The sequence below is a fragment of the Panthera onca genome, chromosome D2 (assembly GCF_046562875.1).
Source record: "Panthera onca isolate mPanOnc1 chromosome D2, mPanOnc1 haplotype 2, whole genome shotgun sequence".
Classification (NCBI taxonomy): domain Eukaryota; kingdom Metazoa; phylum Chordata; class Mammalia; order Carnivora; family Felidae; genus Panthera; species Panthera onca.
The window spans coordinates 26,079,084-26,099,245 of record NC_138349.1 but is presented as its reverse complement, the minus strand read 5'-3'; the positions used below and the strand labels follow the sequence as shown (position 1 = coordinate 26,099,245).

Sequence of the window (20,162 nt, the reverse complement as noted above, 5' to 3'; positions counted from 1 at the left end):
CATCCGACTTCGGCTCAGGTCATGATCTCGCAGTCCGTGAGTTCGAGCCCCACGTCGGGCTCTGTGCTGACAGCTCAGAGCCTGGAGCCTGTTTCAGATTCTGTGTCTCCCTCTCTCTCTGACCCTCCCCTGTTCATGCTGTCTCTCCCTGTCTCAAAAATAAAATAAACGTTAAAAAAAAAATTAACAAAAAAAAAAAAGAAACTGGAAAAAAACCCGCAGCCTTGTAGATAACCTCCGGGAGGGTGGTTTCGGTTACCAGCCTGCCTTAGAATGTTTGCTGGCCCTCCCATGTAGATTTGTGGTTGCTGGATTTTGGGGTTGGGTCTAGTTTTTTAGTGAGTGTGAAAGTCTAGGGGCAGTGACTTTGGGAGACACACATCCAGGCACACAGTCCTGTCCCACCTCACAGAGCAGAAAGGAACACCTCAGCCCTACTGACTGGTATGCATGGGGCCAAGGGCAGGAGCAGCTATGTCTTGTCAGGTCACATTAAGGCTGAATCCCATGCAGCCAATGACCTTCATCCTACCCATCAGCATAGCCCAATCTTAACACCACCACGGTCCAAGATACTGTCTCCTGAGTGCCCACATCACTTGGGTCAATCCTGTCCCCACTGTGGGAGACAGAGCGGAGCACCCTTCCTGCCCAGGGTGGGTACGGGGTTCCCAGGTGTGATGGGCTGGGGAAGTGGTCCCCAGAGCTCACAGATACAAGACTATCTTGGTCATTTGGGCTACGGGCAGGGAAGAGAGAAACTGGGTGAAATCACCACAGCAGAGTCAATTCTAAAGGACCCAAAAACATTTCCTGTGAGCCCTAACCCCACCCCCCACCCAGAAGGTGCTGGCTGGCCTCAGAGCCCCAGGACAGAGGGGACTGGAGAGCAGGACTTGGTAGGGGAAAGGTGAGTGAAGCCCACAGGGTTTAGTTGGCTTCTAGGATTGCCAGGGAAGCCCTCCCTCCCCTCCCCATGCTCCCAAATGGGTTTCTCAGTTGGGAAACATGATTGGGCCCTGCAAGAGGGAGGGGCAGAAGGAAGAGGCCTTTAAGCTAGGCTTGGGCTCAGGCCTTACTTCTACCCTGGCTCTTGCAACCATATAAGCCAGCCCTGCAGAGTGGAAAGGCCGCCAGTGTTGAGCTATGGGCAGCAGGGACTGCCTGTTGGGACCTCAGCAAGGCCTGTGGACGCCAGCCCTTCAGGCGGCCTGAGCTACAGAGCGCACCAGGCAGCCAAGGCCGGACACAGAAAACCAAATTCAGATGTGCTGGACCCTCCTGGCAGATGCATGGGAAGGGATTGCACCACTGCCTGCAAGCTGAGCCGGGGCCCCCTGTGCCCCACTGGCCACAACTCTGGCTCTGCTTGACGTGCCCCAGGAGAGAAGCTGCGAGATGAGCACTCTGTTCGAGCTGTTCAACCGTGCAGGGTTGAAGCAGCCAAGCCTGGGCTGTGGGCGCAAAGCCGCCTCAGTATCGACCTGCCAGCTGGTGCCCACGGCCACTGTGCAGTCTGCTGCCCAGGGCCGGAGTGGTAGAGGGATCTCTCTCTTCTGCTGAGGCTCCTACCTGATGTACCACCAGCCCTCCAAGTTCTTCCGGATCACTTCCACAGTGACGCCCTTCTCAAAGCCAATCTCGTCCTTGCTCTGGCTGGTGTAAGGCTGTACAGTGACGTACTTCTCCTCTGTGGGGGGTGGATGAAGCAATAAGGCATAGTTATTTGAGGTTGGAGCTCAGGTCCTCCTTCCTGTCTTTTCCTCCTCGGGCTTGGCCCGGCTTAGCTGGTTGCCTCACTGTGGCTCCCAGTGTGTGCAGAAGCTGGCCGGGGCCCCAGGTGGCCTGGCTAAGCCCTGGCAGCAGACAGTTGGCTCTCCCAGCCCAGTAACAGCAGTGAGGGTGCTGGGGCCTAGTGTCCTCAGGGGTCCAAAAGCTCCCTGGACTGAGGGCACAGTTAGGGGGAACCTGCCCTGTGTGGCACCTGAGTCAGGAATCCCCTGGGATGTCTGGAGGCGCCGTGGCATGCCCCCCTTCCCTGAACGTGCCAGACCCCCATCCATGCCCCAGACTTGCTCTCTGAGCCCTTCTCCCACCTCTACCCCTTAAATCCTGCCTCTGTCTGATCTTCCGGCAGCCCCAGGGCCACCTCCTTGGTGAAGCCTTCCCTGACCACTAATGTGATCACCTGATTGTGTGATTTCCCCAAGAGGATTGTGGGGAACACATGTTCTATGGGAGTGATTACATGGGTTTTAAGATGAGGGTCCGGCGGCCAAATGATCAGTGGTGATGCTGACTGCAGCCATCAGCAGGGCCTCCCGGAGCCCAGGGTGGGCCAGCATGCTGAGCTGACCACACAGCTTGGGAGCACCCCTTTGGGGAGCTGCCTGCTCTACCGTCACATTTGCCTGCGAGCCTTGTTCAGGGCCTCCCCAGGTACCGGGAAGGAGGTGCCTTATGGGAAGACAGGAAAAGCCTGGGAGGGCAGGTGTGGGGAGGCTGGGCAGTGCTTGTCCTCCTGGATCTCTTCAGCCTCTCTCCTGGCAGGGGCCCTGCTGCCTCTGCACGGGTCCTTGCTCAGGCTTCCAGGGAGGTGTTCCTCCTGCGTCTGCTGGGGCCAGGTGGACTCATGGCTGGCTGGCTGGCTGCCCTGTCTCCTGGGTGGAGAGCCTCCCCAGAGAAACGTTCAGGTCTCAGGAAGGATCACACATCCCCATACTCACCCTCTGGGAGGAGGAGCAGACCTAGACAGAACTGGCCACACCCTCTTGGAAGGTTACCCTGAACTCATGCTGTCTCTTCTAGCCTGTGCCTGTCACACAATTGGGGCTCCGAAGGCACTAGGCAGCGCATCAATGAAGGGCAAGGCTGTCTGAGCAGGGGCAAGAGGCTGTGTTCTAAGATACCTGCCCCACTCCTCCTTGCTCCCATCTATGACAGTAACTCCTAGATTCCTTGGTGGACCCTGATGGGCAGCCTGCCTGAGCCTTAGGCAGCAGTAGGGGAGGGGGACGGAGGACAACTGCCACCTCCTCCCTCCCCTCCCGCCCCCCCACTGCCCCACGACAGGAGGGCCATCTGTTTACTTAGGAGGATCAGGGCCCTCTCTGCAGCCCTATGCCGGGCCCGGATAGCAAGTCCCTCCAGGATGGAGGCGGCAAGGACAGAGCTGATGGGCCCTGGCCAAATCTGAGAGGCTGCCAAAGGCGAAAGGTAGGTGATGACCCGCTGGAGCCTCCACCATTCTTCGGCATGCGCCTCTCAATGGCAAGCTTTTCCCAGACGCAGAGGCCTTTCTCACCATCGACTAACTCCTGGAAGCTTTCAAATTCCCATCCAGCCACGCTGAGGAGAGCTGCCAAGATCGCCTGAGAACCTGGGCCAGCCAGATTCTGACTCGGGCCTTTGAGAAGTTCAGTGTGCTACACTCCAGCCCTCCACTCTCCTGCCTGCTCCTGGTCCCACTCCATTTTCCAGTGGGGCACGGTAAATCCTGGCCCGGGCCGTGGCCAGAGGGGCAGCGCCAGGCCCCGGGGATGTAGGGTTCTGAGGTTAGGGTGAGGCGAGGCCTGGGCTCCACATTTTGCCTATGTTCAGCTGGGCTATTTTTAAAAGCCTGTGGTTCCAGCAGGAAGCCATCATTAAAGTTTTCCTAGGCAAAGTTGCCTCTGCAGGGAAAAATTATAGTCCTTCTCCTAGGACGGTCAGAGGAGTGCTGTCCTGCCGCATGGCAGAGAACAGGGCCTGGACCGTGACATGCGGGCCCAGGCTCTGGAGCTGTCAGGCCCAAGCAGCAGCCTCTGCAGCCCCCAGTGTGTATGCAGAGGACATAGCACTGAGGGCCATGTAAGTGCCCTGCCTCCCCTTGACCCTCTCGGAGAAGGCAGAACCAAGCACATCAGTTTTCCCTAGTGAAGCTGAGCTGCTCCTGCACAAGGCCCCGTTCTTGGTGGCCCTCGGACTGACGTGAACACAGAGGTCTGGGAGTTTATGCTCCCGGGAAGAGATCTGGCTGGCCTAGAGGCTTGTCTTGCCCCGTCACTGTGTAGGTCCCAGGTGATGAGCATTCAGAGTGCAACTCTTCCAACTGGTCTGTGTGGGGGTTTACTTTCCTGCCATGGCCAGCTCAGGCGGCGGAGGCATGGCTTACCTCCGTGTAGACATGTGGCTGGCTGTCAGGTTCCCAGCTTCCACGTTTCCCTGAGGGAGAGGCAGAGCCAGCCCCTCTACTGGACGAGGGCAGAGCCCCGTCTGGGGGTGGGGATGGGGAACCAAGTCAGGATGCCCAGACAGACTGAAATGGTCTCAGGGGCTTGGGGAGGGGGGTTGGGCAGCTAAGTCATTCAGGTTGCCCGGGTCTCTAGAAGAGACTTTTAGGAATCAAAGTTTAGGAATCAAAAGGGAGAGGGAGCTGTAAGCTCAGGGGTGGGGGGTCACCTCAGGGCTTCTGGGAAGCACTGAGGCTGTGGTCACTCTGATGTGCCGTCAAAGGTGGGTGGCAACTTTGCCCTAGGGAGGGCTGACCAGGCCGCCCACCGGGTGGGTGGGTGGCTGGCTGGGGGAGGTGGACAGGCCTGTTTTGGTTTTGGAGGCGGGGTCTGGAGAACCCTGCAGTTTCCAAACCACAGACGCCTCCTCTTTCAAATGCTTTCCCCTCCGTCAGCAGTCTTCCTGGCTTCCCTCCCGGCCCCCACAACCTACCCAACCCCACTACAAGAGGCCTTCTGATTCCAAAGGCCTGGTTGGCGGAGGGGCTGGGGAGTGGAGGCCCTGGGGAAGCACTGCTTCTCTCTTGTCTAGTTATATATGACCCACTGCCTGTTTCCCCCCATTGGCTCCACTGCTTTCTCCCAGCCAGCTTTCTGCAAGTTTTTCTTGGCTGCCTGATTTAACTTAGTCCTGACTTAACTTAGGGCTGAGACTGGGAAATAATGCTGTTTAGGTCTCTTAGAGAGAGAGAGAGAGAGAGAGAGAGAGAGAGAGAGGGAAAAGTGGGCTTGTCCTCATTTACATATTTGTATACGTATGGATGTCCACAGAGTTGTGCATCTGGCTGGGAATGCATGTCCACATATACCACTGCATGCGTGTAACTCCGAGTCCGCTGCCTGTGCCCATGCAGTGTGAGGGGCTACGTATGAGACCGTATAGGAAGCTATGTGTGTCCTTGGTGGTCAGAAGCAGATGTACGATGTGTCCAGAGCAGCTGAAGCATCTGCGACTGTAAATGCATATGTGGAATGTTCTACGTTGGCTGCACGAGCGGTAGTACGTGTGTAGTGGCTGTGTGCCAGAGGCCACGGATGCGCAGCTGCGTGGGGGCCAGAGGGGACAGCGTACCGCTGGGCACGGGCAGTAGTGCTTCGTCACTTGTAAGTGTCCGTGTGCTTATGGAGACGCAGTTGCGTTTGGGGTTCGGTGTAGGATGGCGTTGGGAGCAGATGCTGGAGGGGATGGGGGAAGGCCAAGCTTTTGTCTCTGCGGTTTTTCCAGGCCAGCGTCCCCCTCTCCTCTGCTGCCAAGGCTCAGGGCAGTGTCCCAGGCTGGCCCCCCGGCAAAGCTGCTCCACCCCTCCTAGTTCTAGGGTGCCCCTGCTTTACACTCGAGCTCATTCTCGCCGTTTCCATGACTTGGCCTCCTGCCCTGCACCTTGGAGTCCAACCCTTGTTCCACCCTCAGGATGAGTTGGGCTCCCACAGCCAGTGCTCTGAGTGTGGTGCTGCACCAGCCACAGGCGGCGGCCACCTCAGCGTCCGGGCTTGCTGCTGCCTGGGGCTTGGGGCTGGTGCCAAAACATGGTCTCAGATTGTTGAGGAACAAGCTGTGGGGGTGGGCCGATATTCACGGGGCATCCCTGCTATCGGAGAGAGGCCAGTGCTCATCACAGGCCCTTCTAGCCTTGTTCTCAGTGAGACAGGAGAAACGGACCTCTGCTGGCCTGTGGGCCCTGGAGATGTTGAGGGGTTTGTTCAGAGGCTCGCCCCTAAGCTCCCTACTCCCAAGCTCCTGGATGCTGGAAAGGCCCTGAACCCGCAAATGTCTTAGTTCCCAATCAGCCTGGATGGCTGGCCAGGGGCCTCCCTAGAATCTTGACCAGGCCCCCTCACAAAGTGCTGATGCCAGTGCTGAAGATGCTGGAAGCTCCTGGCTGGACCTGTCACTGCCTTCAGAGCCGGCTGGGGCCGAATCCCGGGACCAGGCTGGGACTGGCTTTTGTTCCCTTTCTAGTTTCCCTGGAGCTAGCTGAAGAAGGAGGGTTGTGGGCTGGCCCTTCTTCCTACTCTGTCCCTAAGTAGTTGCTGGAACAGCTTTGGCCGATGGAGCACCTTCTCAGAGGAAGCAGGCACCGAAGAGTGGGGGCAAGTAGGACAGCCTGTGCAGAGACTTACACCCCGCCCCCCTCATCTGCAGCTTCTAGGGCCAATGTGGCCTTTCTTAGTCCAGCCGCCCCCACATCACATCCTGAATCCCATGACCCCCATCCCCAGGATGGTGGCAGAAGCCAGAGCCACCCCCCAACTCCCAATCATCCCAATTCCCAGGTAGCCCCCTGTGCCCTCCTCCCCAACACCCCACAGCTGCAGAAGGTGAGAGAAAGTCTAGCTGTTGAATCTGGGTGAGGAGGCCGAGTGGCAGACAGGAGCAGAGCTCAGAGAGGAAGGGAGGTGTTAGCGAGAGAGCGAAGGGCGGCAGCTGCGGGTCAGGAGAAGCCGGCTCCCACAGTCACCTCGGCTGTGCTGCCTGTTGACCATCCCGCCCAGGGTCCACCGGCGATCCAGACGCCGCAGATGGGCCTTGCGTCTCTTGGACACTGGTGTGGGAGATGGCAATGGAACACGCGGCCGACGGAACCGGCGGAGAGAATGGAGATGAGGATGAGATGGGATGGGATGGGGCAGGGAGGGGGATGGCGGGAGGGAAGGTTCACGCTCCCGGGGCATCATCGCCAGGACCAAGCACCAGCAGCATGCACCTGCTGGACGGGGGCAGATCTGCCCACTGACACGGGGGAAACTCCACCAAAGCCAAACCATGTGGGTTGTATCCCTAAGACCGAGAGGGGCTAAGAACTCACAATGCTAGCACCTGAGAGGTGAAGAGGGTCCTGGGACCCAACCTGGCACAAAGATGGCCCTCCCAGGCAGCCCCAGGGAAAGACTGCTGCTTCCACCATGGCTGGGCAGTCACGGTTCCCAGGAGGCCATGGGGCCCACGGCACCACCCATCTGTCGGCCACTCACTCACTCACCACGTCCTGCTTGTGAGCCTACCGCCACGAGCCAGGCACTGTGTCAGGAGAGACGTGGGGGTCCTCTGCCATGGGGCTCCCTGTCCCTACCACCCTGGGGGTACCTGTCTTTGCTCTCTCAGCCCTCTCCGGGGCCTAGCACAGGGCCTGGCCAGAGGCTGAGCACTAGGAAATGTCGCTGAGTGAAGTGCACATGGGGACGGATGCTGCAGGCCTTGGTTCTGCTCCTTTGCTGCACGCTGCCCATCGGATTTCTGACAGCGGGGGACCTGCTGCCCAGTTCTCTGTGCTGCAGCCCCTCTCATCCAGCCCATGCCCTCTGGTTGCCGTGGCCCAGCCCCAGAAACCCTCGGCCTTCCTATAGGATGCCCAGGTGTAAAGACACCATGTCAGGGCTGCAGGGCACCAAGCGGCCCCCTGCAGAAGCTGGGGGTCAGACTGCTCAAGTATGGGGGAGACAGGTCAGCAGAGTCAAAGGAAGACTGTCCAGATGCACCTGAGCCAAACCCCACCAAAGCCTCCTAGGAAGTACTTGCTTTTCTCGAGGGAGTGGTGGTGACCTATTTGACCTGCTTCTTGGCAGGAGGAGGCCTGGACCAAAGGTTGGAGATATGGATTCAGCTGAGGCCTCGCTGCCGGATGCCTGTGTCACCTGGGGGCAGGCAGGCTTCTGTTCTTCTCTAAGCCTGTTTCCTCATCTGTCACTGGGGCTGACATCTGCCCTGGCACGAGCAGAGACAAGGGACTGAACGGGCCACGTGGAAAAGAAACGATCTCCTGTGTGAGGCCAGACTGGGAAGGACCCTGACAGCAGGTTGTTCGGTGGCTTCCCTGTGGGCAGAGGAAGCCTCAGCTGATGCTCAGGCCAGGGGCCACCACAGCAGTAAGTGTTATTTCCCCAGCTGAAACCATGCACATGGACCATCTCACTGAAGCCTCACAGAAGCCCTGTGCAGTCAGCACAATCTCCATGTTAGAAATGGGAAAACAGAGGCACGAGGGGGTTAAGAAACCCTCTGAGTCACACACCTAAGTGTCAGGGCAGCACATGAATCTAGGTGGTCTGGCTCTGGAGCCCAGATTCTAGGCCCTACGATGTTCCTCCCCCTTGACCCTGCACCCTTGGCCTGCCAACAACAGGGAAAGCCCAGATAAGAGGCTGGTGCCAATGCGGACCCAGCAGGGAGAGAGGCAGATCATTGCCAGCGGCTATAGGGCACAAGGGCACAGGCAGAGACCCAGATTCTGGTTTTGGCTCTGCCACAAACTGAACTGGGGGCTCCATGGAGGTGACATCCCTATGGGCCTCCATTTTCCTACTACCTCTGAGAGGCAACGGACCCAATGGTTCATGAAAGCACTTTGCCAGTGTTGGGCTTGGCCCTTATTGTCATCAGGGGGTAAGAGGATCTTCAACCTCCACCCCAGCCCTCCTACCTCCTACCGCTAACATTTCAGAACTGGAGCATATGCCAGAATGCCTGGTAATAGAAATAAACCCAAACAGCCAATTGTCTTTTTGGGATCAGGGATCAGAGACCTATGATGGGATGGCAATAGGCCTGGAGTAGAGGGGACCAATGTGGGATAGTCTCTCGGACACACCACAGATGCCAGGGCCCTGGGCTGGGGTGGTGAGCCCTGAGCTCTCCTGTTGAGTTGGGCAGAGACGCCCAAGATGTGATGATGAAGTTCACAGCTGCCCAAATGTTGCCAGGGGTACTGGCACACAGGTCCTATCAAAAGGATGCTGAGGAACCTATTTTAAAGATGGTCTCCCTGAAGGCACATGCACGCACACACGAACACTTCTGAATGCAGAGCCTGCACTGGTTGCCTTACTGATTCTTACTCTGTCAAGGTAAAAATCCTCTACAACCTGCCACTGCTTGTGCTTGCACTGCAAAAGCACCTCCTCTCTCCTCAAACCAGGCTGCCATCTGTGTGCACACACCTCCCTGGCTCCTTCCTGCCCGGGACTTCCCTGCCTACTCAGTGTCCTGTCCTGCATCTCCCGACATCTCTGCTCTGACATTCTTGGCAAAGCCTTTTAAGGCGGGACTCAAATTCCACACACACACACACACACACACCCTCTCAGAAGTGCTTACAAGCAAAATGCTTCATGGGTGGGCAGAGGGCACAGTGGTAAAGACCACCAGGCAAAGGAGGCTGACCAAGGCTCAAGCCTTACAAGGACAATCACGTAGCTAAATGTCTTAAAGCCTCAGTTCCTGCATGTGGAAAAGGGGGATTATAACAGTGCCTCCCAGAGTGGTGGCGAAGGCTTTTAAAGTCCCAGGGCCACACACCTGGCAGGGAATAATACCTCACTAGACACTCTAGGGATTGTTGTTTCTGAAAGGCCCAGGGATGACCACAGAACATGGAACTGGGTAGGAGGCAAGGCCTGATGACTGCAGATAAACTAGACCAGAGCCAGCTCAGGGGCTAAAATCCTCCACCATTGCAGAGGTGCAATGGAACCAGAGATGAGGCTGGGTGCAGGCTCAGCCCCAGGGCTCAGGGAGCAGCCAGGAGGGATCGGGCACCCAGTCTGAACCTGCAAACTCTTCCCGACGGAGCCTCATCCCTGGAAACCTGTCACAAGGTAGATGTGCATTGCAGGGGCTGCAGCCCTGGTCAAGGGACTGAAATAAAGCATTTACATGGGAGGAAGGGTGGGGCTCCAACCGCCTGCCGAGTAACTGACATTTAGGGCAAGAATGAATAAGGAGCTGGCACTCGCTTGGCGGACTGCTTATTTTGGCCTGAGCAGCATGGAATGGAGGGTGTGTATGTGGGGGGCAGGCCTGGAGGTGGCCTGAGCCCCGGGTGGCAGGCCTCTGTCCCCCTGGCTCTCAGTCATGCCCATTTGGACCATCCCCACTGACCATTAGGGCAAGCATTCCCGTTGCTGGGACACAGAGGGTTTAGAAGTTCTTAGGAGCAGGCAGACAGGAACTGGGGGTGGCTCAGACTCCCTGGGCTCAGGCGGCCTGCTCTGGAGAATACCTGAGTCCACAGACAGTGCTGGCCTGGGGGGGTGGGGAAAGGGGAAAGGAAGTGAGAAAATCCCAGGAAAACATCACGAGGCCAGAGCTAATCAGAGGGGCCAGGGGTGCAATGGCCACCTTGCGGTTCTTGCTACAATGAGAAATGACTTGCAGGCTTGTTCTCTGCGTCTGAACTGTTGGCCAGGATAACAGATATCCAGAACAGAGACTTCTGAGTAGACATGCACAGCACAAGTTGTGTGCACAAAGCCCATTGCGTTCATCCCTGCAGCAGAGAGCACACTGTGGGGTCAGGGAGGCAAAGGTGGGTCTGTGTGGGGTCCCCAGGGGAACCAAGGGCTTCTATGGGGAAAGGGTGCTGTGGCATTTAGTCCTAAGACTATTCTTTCCAGTCTCTGCCCCAAAGTTGCCAAAGCCTGAGATCCACACTCCAGGGAAATTTCCCCTCTAATTTGAGCCCCATGCAGGGCAGGTAGGGCCAGACCTGGGAAAGGAGGTGAGCTTGTGGGCTGGCTTCAGTGAGATGGGGTCCCAAGGGAAGGGTCTGGCACATGGCCCAACTCACCTTAGGGATTTTGATGGCTTTAGGGAGGAGAGTGGGAAATGGGTTCACTCCAAGGGCCAGGAATGGGGTGGGTACCCATCCCTGAGGATCTCGAAGCAGCCCACACCCTGCAAATGCCTCATTATTTCCCTTCCGCATTGAACCTGCAGGTCCTTACCTTCCCCCGTCTTGGAGGTGTTGATGTCTGAGTCATCCCGAGTACCATTCTGGGCCTCCAGGTAGGTGGCAGGGACCCAGCCCTGCTCCTCAGAGGTGCTCACAAACCACCAGCCTGCAGAGGGGACAAGAGAGAACGCAGTCATGAGAGCCCAGCAGGATTGGGCGGGGGGGGGGGGGGGGGGGGCAGGGCATGGAGCCAGGCAGCCTGGGCACCTGGCAAACACCTGGCTTGAGTCCAGCCTTGAGAAGCCTGTGCCTCACTAAGAAGCAGCCAACACGCTCCCTGAGAGGAGGGCCCGATGGACGGTGATCCACACTTACACAAATGCTTGATGAAAAAATTTAACAGTAAAACTGAAACAAGGATGTGTCAAATGTGTGAAATCACCCTGTGGGAGAGGCCAAGGAAGCTCTGGCTAAACAGTGACCACTGAGGGTCTCTGAAACCCATTAGGACTACTGGTGTGCCTGGGAGTTTAGCTGCCTTCTCTCCTTTCAAAGGTATCCAGAGATAAATGCCTCACAGACAACTTCTGACAGTCACTGTGCCCCTGGCTCCATCACAGGTCCATGGCATTTGCACATCAGTGCTACTCACGGCCGCCCTGAAGTATGTTGACGTGTCAATCATACTAAGTGGGCACCGCACCCTTGAGTGACCCTTGGCGGTCACGGCCAAATGAGAAGAGTCTTTCTCGTTCCTTGGTTCATTCATTTATCATTTAAACAAATGTTGACTGAGCCAAGTACTCTGAGCACCTGGGTCTTGGGACTCCACTAACTGCCATCAATCCCATCTTAGAAAGAATTCTTCACAGGACCTTGTCTTTGCCCCCATCCCATTCCGATCCCTCTCTACCCCCAAAACAATCTGGCACTGGTTCTCTTTTCTGTCTGTGACAGAGCTCACCATTTCCAAATATGGACTGTTCCCTGTCAAGAGACCCAGGGCTTTTCCCTGGGCAGCACGGAGGCCCCGTCACTGCCCACAGCAGGGAACAGCTGCCCGAGAAGGGGGGACACTGGGAGCCTCCGAGGTGCTCCTTGTTGGGAAGTGGAAGGGGCTGCCTGAGAGCCGCTCTGATCACGGAGAGGGACAGGGGAAAACCGTGCCACCATTGCACAGGACATCGGCACCCAGAGCCACCTCCTAGGTCTTCCACAAGGTGTGACGGGCCTGGGATAGCACACAGCCTATGATCTAGTCTCGAATGTCCACTGCACCCCACCTTCTCCAGAGTTCCACAACGCTCTACCTGCTGCTCTGGAAAGACCATGACACCCGGTGACATCTGCACAGTACCATAATGACAGATGCATGTCATTACACGCTCATCTACACGGCACCAAGAGTGAACCCTACTGTCAACTATGGATCAGAGTGATTTGGATGTGTCCGTGCAGGTTCATCAGTAATGACAAGTATACACTCTGATGGGGGAGGCTGTGCATGTGTGAGGGAAGCATGTGGGAAACCTCTGTATCTTCAGTTCAATTTTGCTGTAGGTCTAAAACTGCTCTTAAAAAAAAAAATAAAAAAAATAAAAAAAACACAACCAGTTGTAACAAACAGGAAAAAGCCTTGGATGAGGAATCTGGAATCTCAAGGCCCAGAGCTATTTGGCTCAAGGGCCTTCCTCAGTTGGGTCACTGTTGTCCCTCCGGAACCCAGGGTGGATGCGTTCCTCCCTCCTTCCCTCCCTCTCCCAGAGTGGGATGGCATGAGCCATCACACCCACAGCCACTTGCACATTCTGGGCCACTGAGCAGACTCCCTGGAGCAGCACTACTGTCCTCCCTGAAGCCCCGGCCACAATGGTGTGGCTGCTTACAAGGCTGTGGCCAATGGAGGCCCCAAGGAAACCAGAAGACATGATCATGCAGGGGTCTTTTCCCCTTCTCTCGGCTTCGGGGGGAGCACTCTCTGGATCCCCAGCAGTCTCGGCCAAGAAGCACCATCCCCAGGTGCTCTTCCACAGAGGCTGGCCGGAGGTCACGGAACAGGACTCCCCATCTCATAGGGATTTCCACCATGAAGATGGTTCTGCCTCCTTGACCACAGGAGTGGGCACACCTGGTCAATCATCTTTGGACTGATCTGTTATCCCCCCGGACACTGTAATGGTTCTGGGGCTTTCTCAAGAACTGACAGGGGTACTTGGGCAATCTGAACACTAAGTACCACATAGACCAGGGATCACAGGGGTACGTGGGAAGAGCTGGCCTGAGGGTTAAATCACTAAATCAGCAGCAAAGTCTAGAGATGGAGAAAGTCAGACTTCATACCATTGGAGTTCTGGGTTCCAGGTATGCTAAAGCTAGGCCACCTGTTGGACTAATTACAGTGAGCCAGTGACTGTCTATGCTGTTTAACTGAGCTGGAGTGGGTTTCAGTCACTGAGTATCCTCACTAATCCCATACCTACCCAGAAACCACCAAAGTTCATGACTAAAGGTCCACCATCGTGAGTCAAGTCTGGAGTTGCAACTCAAGTCCACTGGCCACCTGCCACCACAGACCTCAGCAGGTGAGGACAGAGCCCTCCAAGCCACTCTGGGTAAGAAGTACCACCCCCAAATTTCCGCGCACCAGGATAAACTCCAAGAGCCCCAAAGAACAGTCACCATACTTCTCAATTTGGAGTCACTTCTGGGAGGGTCTTGAAGGCTGAGGCTCTCACATGATCCCCAGGTCCAAGCCCCAATGCCAAAAACACACAGGTTTTGGCTCCCATACCTCAAGACCCTCATCAACCTGACTGCCCCCAAAGCCATGCCAAATCCCAGCAGGCCAAGGAAGTACCCTGAAGGCTTGCCCTCAAAAGGGAGCTCTGCTTCCCAGGAAAGGGTTTCTCAGGATGGGCCTGGGATGGGACCAGGGATCTTACTGTCATTGGGAATACATGGGGATGTGTCCAGAGGAACAGTGGAGTTTGGAAGCATGTGTCTTGGCGAGGATTTGCTAAGACCCCTCCATGTCCAGCCCCTCCCAGCCTCTTTTTCTATACCAAGGTGTGCCACTGACAACTCCAGCCTCTGAAACAATCACTTCTGTCCCCACTGGGAGAATATTCCCTCCTTCCTTTGTGTGAGTCCATGCCTTCCTAGAAAAGCAGGCAAGTTGATGGTCTCCTGGATGGCCAGGGTCACTGTCTTTTAAGCCTTCTATGTCTGGAATTTGGGCTCAAAAGTCATCCTCAGGAGAGGCAAAGGAGGCAAGCCCCTCTGTGGATGCTGGGAGGGTTAGGGTTGGGGGAGATTTTCTCCATCAGTCTCATCCAAGCTTGTCTGTGTCATCATCTGGTGTAAAGTGAGTCCAGCAGCCTACAGATCTCTTGTTCTCTCCCTCTCCCCCTATGGCCATAGTGGAGACCAGCCCTTGAATGGGCCTTTCCCCTTGGATCCAGGGGCCTCATAATCCCAGGGCTCAGGTCCCTTTTTTGCTGGTGGTATTGTCTCCCCTACCCTTATTTCACCCTTTGGGAATCCTGTGTACATCCTGCTCTCTCCTTTTCCCCAGGAGCCAGGGTCCCTGCCAATTTCGCTGGGAACACTGGCCCGGGTTCCACTCCAGCCCAGAAATGTGCAGAGCTAGGCTGAGTGGCCCAGATTCTCATGTCCCTCCTGCCTCAGGCCCTGCAGAGAAGAGTTTGTCGCTGGCGTGGCTGTGGGCACCTCCACTGAGCAAAGGACAGGCTCAGACACTGCCCAGGTGGGCATGGATGCCCAGCTCAGCTCCACGCAGACCTCCCAGGAGCCCTGGCACACAGCTGGGTCTCTGGGGGAGGCTGCCTGGACCTGCGCCCACCCAGAGCTGCTGACAAGCCTCTCCTGAATGCCAGCACCTCAGACGTCAGTTGCTGTAACCGGGGCTCCCGACCAAAGTCCCTGCTGCTCTACCAAGGAGCAATTAGAGCCTGAACCCCTGGGGGTGGCCCGGCTTGCCAAGAGAGCTCAGTCATCAGCCGGCCCTGTGGGGCTCCCAGGCTCACCTCCAGTGCCCGGGGCATTCTCTTTTCTGCAGAGGCTGAGTGTGTGGGCTGCATGTGGGGGTAGGTGTGGACAAGGCTTTGTATTTTTCAGTGCATGGGAGGTGGGGTATGCTCATGTACACATCTATGTGGGTGCATGTGCGCACAGAACAAAGGTGTGTGTACATTTGTTACACGTGATGATGATTATGGTCAGGCCCTACCTTTACATACGTATTTAATCTTCAAGAATCTTGGGAAGTGTGTCATCATCATCCCCACTTTACAGATGAGGAAACTGAGGCAAATATAGATCACAATTAGACACAGAGCTGACCTCAAACCCAGGCTCCAGGAACCATATTCTTAACTACCACAGAAGTGGATAAAGGAATTTATCTGCTGTATGCACAAGGGGAGAGGTGACTCCTTGAGAATGTGTACCTGCAAATGCCACTACGTTACACATGTTCCTGTACATACGTATTGCTGAGTGTGTGCTCTGCATACGGACACTATGAGCAGAGGTGCAGGGCTGCGTGCACTTAAATGTCTATGTGGACCACTGAGGGTCCCCTGGAAGTAGAGGGTGATGATTAGGGATATAGGGTCAGAAAGACACAAATTCAGGTCCTGGTTTGCTACTTCCTAGCTGTGTGATCTTTGCCAAATTAGTAAACCTTTCTGAGCCTCAGTCTCCCCTTCCTGATAAGGGAGTAATTAATCGAGATTACCTCTGTAACTGAAGTGTTCTTGTTGAAGTGCATAAATGAGGTATATGTAGCTTAGCTTAAGGCCCAGCACAGAAAAGGAGGGTCAAAAACCTTGAGCTGTTATTGACCTGGTGGTGGTTGTTTGGCATTCCCCCCGGCTAACACAGTCACCACCCATGGGTGGCCAGGTGGTATCTTTGCCCGCAGAGTATATCAGGAGATCCTCAGTCCAGCTTGGTAAATGGACTTGGATGTGTACGGTTTTGTGTGTGTGTGTGTGTGTGTGTCTATGCAATCTGTGGAGTTTGGGGACTGCCTTCAGGGGTTCCAGGAGAAGGCAAGGAGCTATCTTTCCTTAGCTGATGCAATTTATGATAGCAAGCATGATGGGAAATGGGGTCAGAGGGGAGGCATCTCTGGGGAAAGTTCCCCTCCTTGCCCCACATGTATTGGGGCTATCTTCAGCCTGGCTCCTGTCCTTCAGCTCACACGGTCTCCCAGGACAGAGTCCTACAGCTTCCTCTCTGCTGTCCTAATGCCTCGGCAAGCCCTCCCCAACTGATCTCCAAACCCCAGTAGCATCCAGAGCATCGACCCCACAATTCACAGCTGCTGGTGCACTTGGGAGAATTAGTCTTGTTGAGACTGTAGGTACCACATTTAGCTGTTCTCTAGGGCAGAACCGAAATTGCAGCAAGCAGCCAGGCAGATGGGGAAACTCAGGCAGAGAGCCTAAGTGCCAGAGCCCAAGATCTGAGTCTGAATCCCACCTTGGCCACTTCTGCGCTCTGTGACCTCAGGAAAGGGACTTAACCTGTAAAATCTGCCTTGCAGGCTAGCATGAGGATGTGTAAGATAAGGAGCAACAAATAGGCTCTGGCACAGTAGGTGCCCACTAAGCGGAAGCTACGAGCTTTACTGAGGGACTAAAGCCACAGGATGTGGGAGGTTAGGTGGCCAGCACTCACGGATGCCCAGGGACCAGTCTGAGACACCTCTACATTTTTCATGTCCCCAGGAAGATGGGTCCAACCTCCAAGGTGGCCTCTGTTAGCCTTCCTCTCAGCCTTAGTTCTCGGGAGAGAAAATGTAGTGAGGTTTTATTAAAGGACTTCTCACTGCACTGACCAAGTGGCCACAGCTGTGCTCAGACAGGGACGGCTGTCCCGACCGGCTGCCAGACCTGGCCTTTTCCTGAGAAGTCAGCCCTGTTTCTAGGCAGAAGGGGAGCAGTTTCTTATTTAGGAGGTGGGTGGGGAACAGAGAACTTGGAACAGGAAATGGTGGGGAAAACCCGAGGGGCCTGGGCTGGCTGGGAGAGCGCTGAGCACACCCCTGCAGTGCAGCCCGGCAGGCACGCTCCAGCCCATCTTCCTACTCGACATGCCTTCAAGCTGAGATTGCCCCCTGGCAGGGGCAGGACAGCAGCCACCATGCCCACTGTTTGGAGTGGGAAGCCACAAACTGTTGCAGAGGGGCCCTGAGAAAGGAGCCCCCGCACACTGGACGTGCAGGAGAAACCTTCATTCTGGGGGCTCGGGGTGTGATCTTTGGAGCTAAGCACCCCCATGGAGGAGATGTCTGGGAGCATCCCTAGGTGGCCAGTCCATCGAATGCTGCCTGAGCCTGGTTGCTCATTCTGTGAGGACATCTCCACAGCGCCAGAAGAATATAATTCGGCCAGGCTGACCAAAAGCCCTCTCCAGGAGGCAAAGGCCCAGAAAGAACAGCGATGTCACTTGTCACAGCAGCCAACCCTGCTTGTGGGCCTCACTAAGAACCCGCTTCACAATGGTCCAGGGGCTGAGTGGGGGCAACCTGGCTAGCACCTCCAGCTCAGGGCAGGAAGGGAGACCATCCATCCTAGGTGGGGAAGGGGCTCCCCAGCCCCAAGAGGGAAAAGCTCAAGCCCAGAAGTCAGACCCTCCCTCTTTTCAGGCCAAGTGTAATCTTTGGCTGTTGAGCCAGTTTCAAAGCCCTCTAAAAGGCACTCTAACTGGGGCTTGGCAATGCTGGCATTGGGGGGGAAGGATGGAAAGGGTAGAGAGGAAACAGAGACACAGAGTGAAGGAGACAGAGTGGGGGACAGACAGAAGGTGGGGATGGGGCCTTAGCGTCTCCAGGAGGGGGCTGAGCCTGGTCAAAGGCAGCAGGAAGTGACGGGCACTCCCAGGCCACTGCTGTCCCCGGGGTGACCAGGCCACAATGGCCTCCTTAATGAGAGAGGATAATGAGCTCATTAGGGCCAGAGGAGGCCAGCTGCACACAATTAGGATGTTAATAAAAAGTCTTCTGAGGTCACAGCTCAGCCTAGGACAAAACAGCTGGTGGGGGTGGGGGAGGAGGACCCTGCTCCTTCCTCTCCCTCTGAAGTCCCCCCCACTCCGTTCTTCAAGGTATAGTCTTCCATGAGGCCTTCCCTGACTCGCCCCACCCTCATGACCCTGCCCATCCCAGGATTCTGCACACAGACACTTCTTAGTCCCTCTTCCAAGACCTCGGTTTGGATCCTGGCTTCACCATATCCTTGCTGGTGACCTGGAACAGGTTGCTGGGCTCCGTAGAGCCTCATCATACCAGGATAATATGATCTGCCTATAGGGCTGCCTGACATCACTACGGTGTCCTCCATAACCAAATGCCTTCTGAGCACCTGATATGTGCGGGGCATTCCAGGCATGGGGACGCTATAGAGGACACAGTCAGGCTTCAGCCTCTCTTCCCCACCTCCCCCTGCACTGCACACAAGATGGGCTCAAGTACAGCCCCGGTGCTGTAGGAGGGGCCGGGCTCCCACTCAGCAGTCCTGGGCAGTACCCAGGGGGTAACAGGCAGGAAGAGATTCAGAGTTTGGAGTCTGGGAGAGCCGAGCAGCCTTTAGGTTACTTCCAGGGCTTGCCTTTTTCTTCCCCTCTCGTCCAGGTCCTTCGCGGGGTCTGAGACCAGTTAAGGCAGAGCTGAGCACCTGTGGAGTGCTAATGTACGCCTAGACCTAAGTGAAGGGTGTGGGTGTCGAGACAGAGAAGCATGGGGGATGGAGCTAGGAATAGCAGAGGCACAGTCCCAGGCCTCAGACACCTGCCTCAGACTCTGGACCCTTTGTCCAGGCATTTCTGCATTCTTCCCTTGCAGTGGTTTGGAGAAGGGGTGGGGGTGAGGATCTGTGAGCCCTGAAGGGGGCGGGGGGCTGCTGAGAAGGGGAAGGGGGCTGAAGGGAGCCTGGCCAGGCACTGGTGACCACGCTGCCCACCTGGCTGCACCACACCTGGCATAGGGCTGGGCCCTAAGGGACTGCTTCTGCCCTGGATCCCTTTCCCGTGACCTTGGGGCAGATGTGAGGATTCTACCTGAGAGGGACCAGAGACACTGGAAAGGCTGGCTGCCCCTAATTATGCTGTGCCTTTAAGAACAACGAAAGGAGGCCCACCCTCAGCCAGGCCTCCCCTGGTCAGAAGGCTCTGTCACTGAGGCCTCTTGCCAAGACACACTCTAGCTCACAGCATGCGGCCTCCACCGTCCAAAGCAAACAGGAGCAGGCAAGGGCTCCCCCAGTCTTTCCCAGTGCACCCCCTGCCTTCCTGCCCGACCCATTCTTCTTATTCCACCTCTGGCACCTATCCCTGCTCTGTTGTCCATGGCCTCACCTTCCCCCAGATGGGGCTTTCAGGCCACCAGGGCCCCAGAACCTTCCCTGGGCGCCTGAGGCCTGGATTCCAGGACCATTAGCACAGGCTGCTACGTCAGTTTGGAAGGCTCCGTGGAGTCCACAGCAAGAAGACAGCGAGAACCGGGCGCTGCCGCCCCTCCCCCAGCCCGGTTCCAGCCTGCTCACCTCACTGGATGGGCCCAGGAGGCTGAGGCACCCAGGAGAAACCCTGACCACCGAACATTCGCTGGCACAGAGGGGGCACATGATAAAAATGACAGACGAGAATCACAGTTTTCAGCAAGGGCTCTAGAGCCAGGTTACCTGGGTTTCAATCTCAGCTCTGCTACTAACCAGCTGTTCGGATTTGGGCAATTGCCTCAATTTCCTCATCTGTAAAATGGACCTAAGGTAGTACTTCTATCTCCCCGTGTTATAGGGAGTAGAGGAGTTAACCTACAAGAAGTGTTCAGGATAGTGCCTGGTTCCTAGCAAGGCTTACCAAAGAGCTATTGTTAAAGCTGAAGTATAAGACACAGGGATTTTTAAGGAAGGAACCACGACCTCAGTGCCCCTCAATAGCTAGTGCTAGGGGTGCGCAGGGAGGCAGGTGGGTCTCCGGGGTCTGGAGTCTCAGGGAGAGAGTCTCGTGATGTCACTGTCACTTGGCCCTGACCTCGGCAGGTCTTTTTTTTTTTTTTTTAGTTTGTTTATGAATGTATGTATGTATTTATTTAGAGAAATTGTGCACGTGCACAAGAGCAGGGGAGGGGCAGAGAGAGTAGGAGGGAGAGAATCCCAAGCAGGCTCCAGGCTGTCAGCACAGAACCTGACACCGG

General features: G+C 56.1%; 1 protein-coding gene across 6 annotated transcripts in view; it reads right to left on the bottom strand.

Annotated features, from left to right (window-relative positions):
* SH3PXD2A (SH3 and PX domains 2A) overlaps positions 1–20,162 on the bottom strand; it is a 243,018-nt gene that overhangs the window by 18,210 nt on the left and 204,646 nt on the right. For 4 of the 6 annotated variants that reach the window (XM_060641590.3, XM_060641591.3, XM_060641594.3 and 1 more), the window contains 3 exons: positions 10,992–11,105; positions 6,731–6,814; positions 1,573–1,690 (listed from right to left, as the gene is read on the bottom strand). In XM_060641590.3, the coding sequence (XP_060497573.3) occupies positions 1,573–1,690; positions 6,731–6,814; positions 10,992–11,105 (316 nt within the window). The remainder of the gene's footprint in view (positions 1–1,572; positions 1,691–6,730; positions 6,815–10,991; positions 11,106–20,162) is intronic. The other 2 variants (XM_060641592.3, XM_060641596.3) reach the window with 1 other exon arrangement.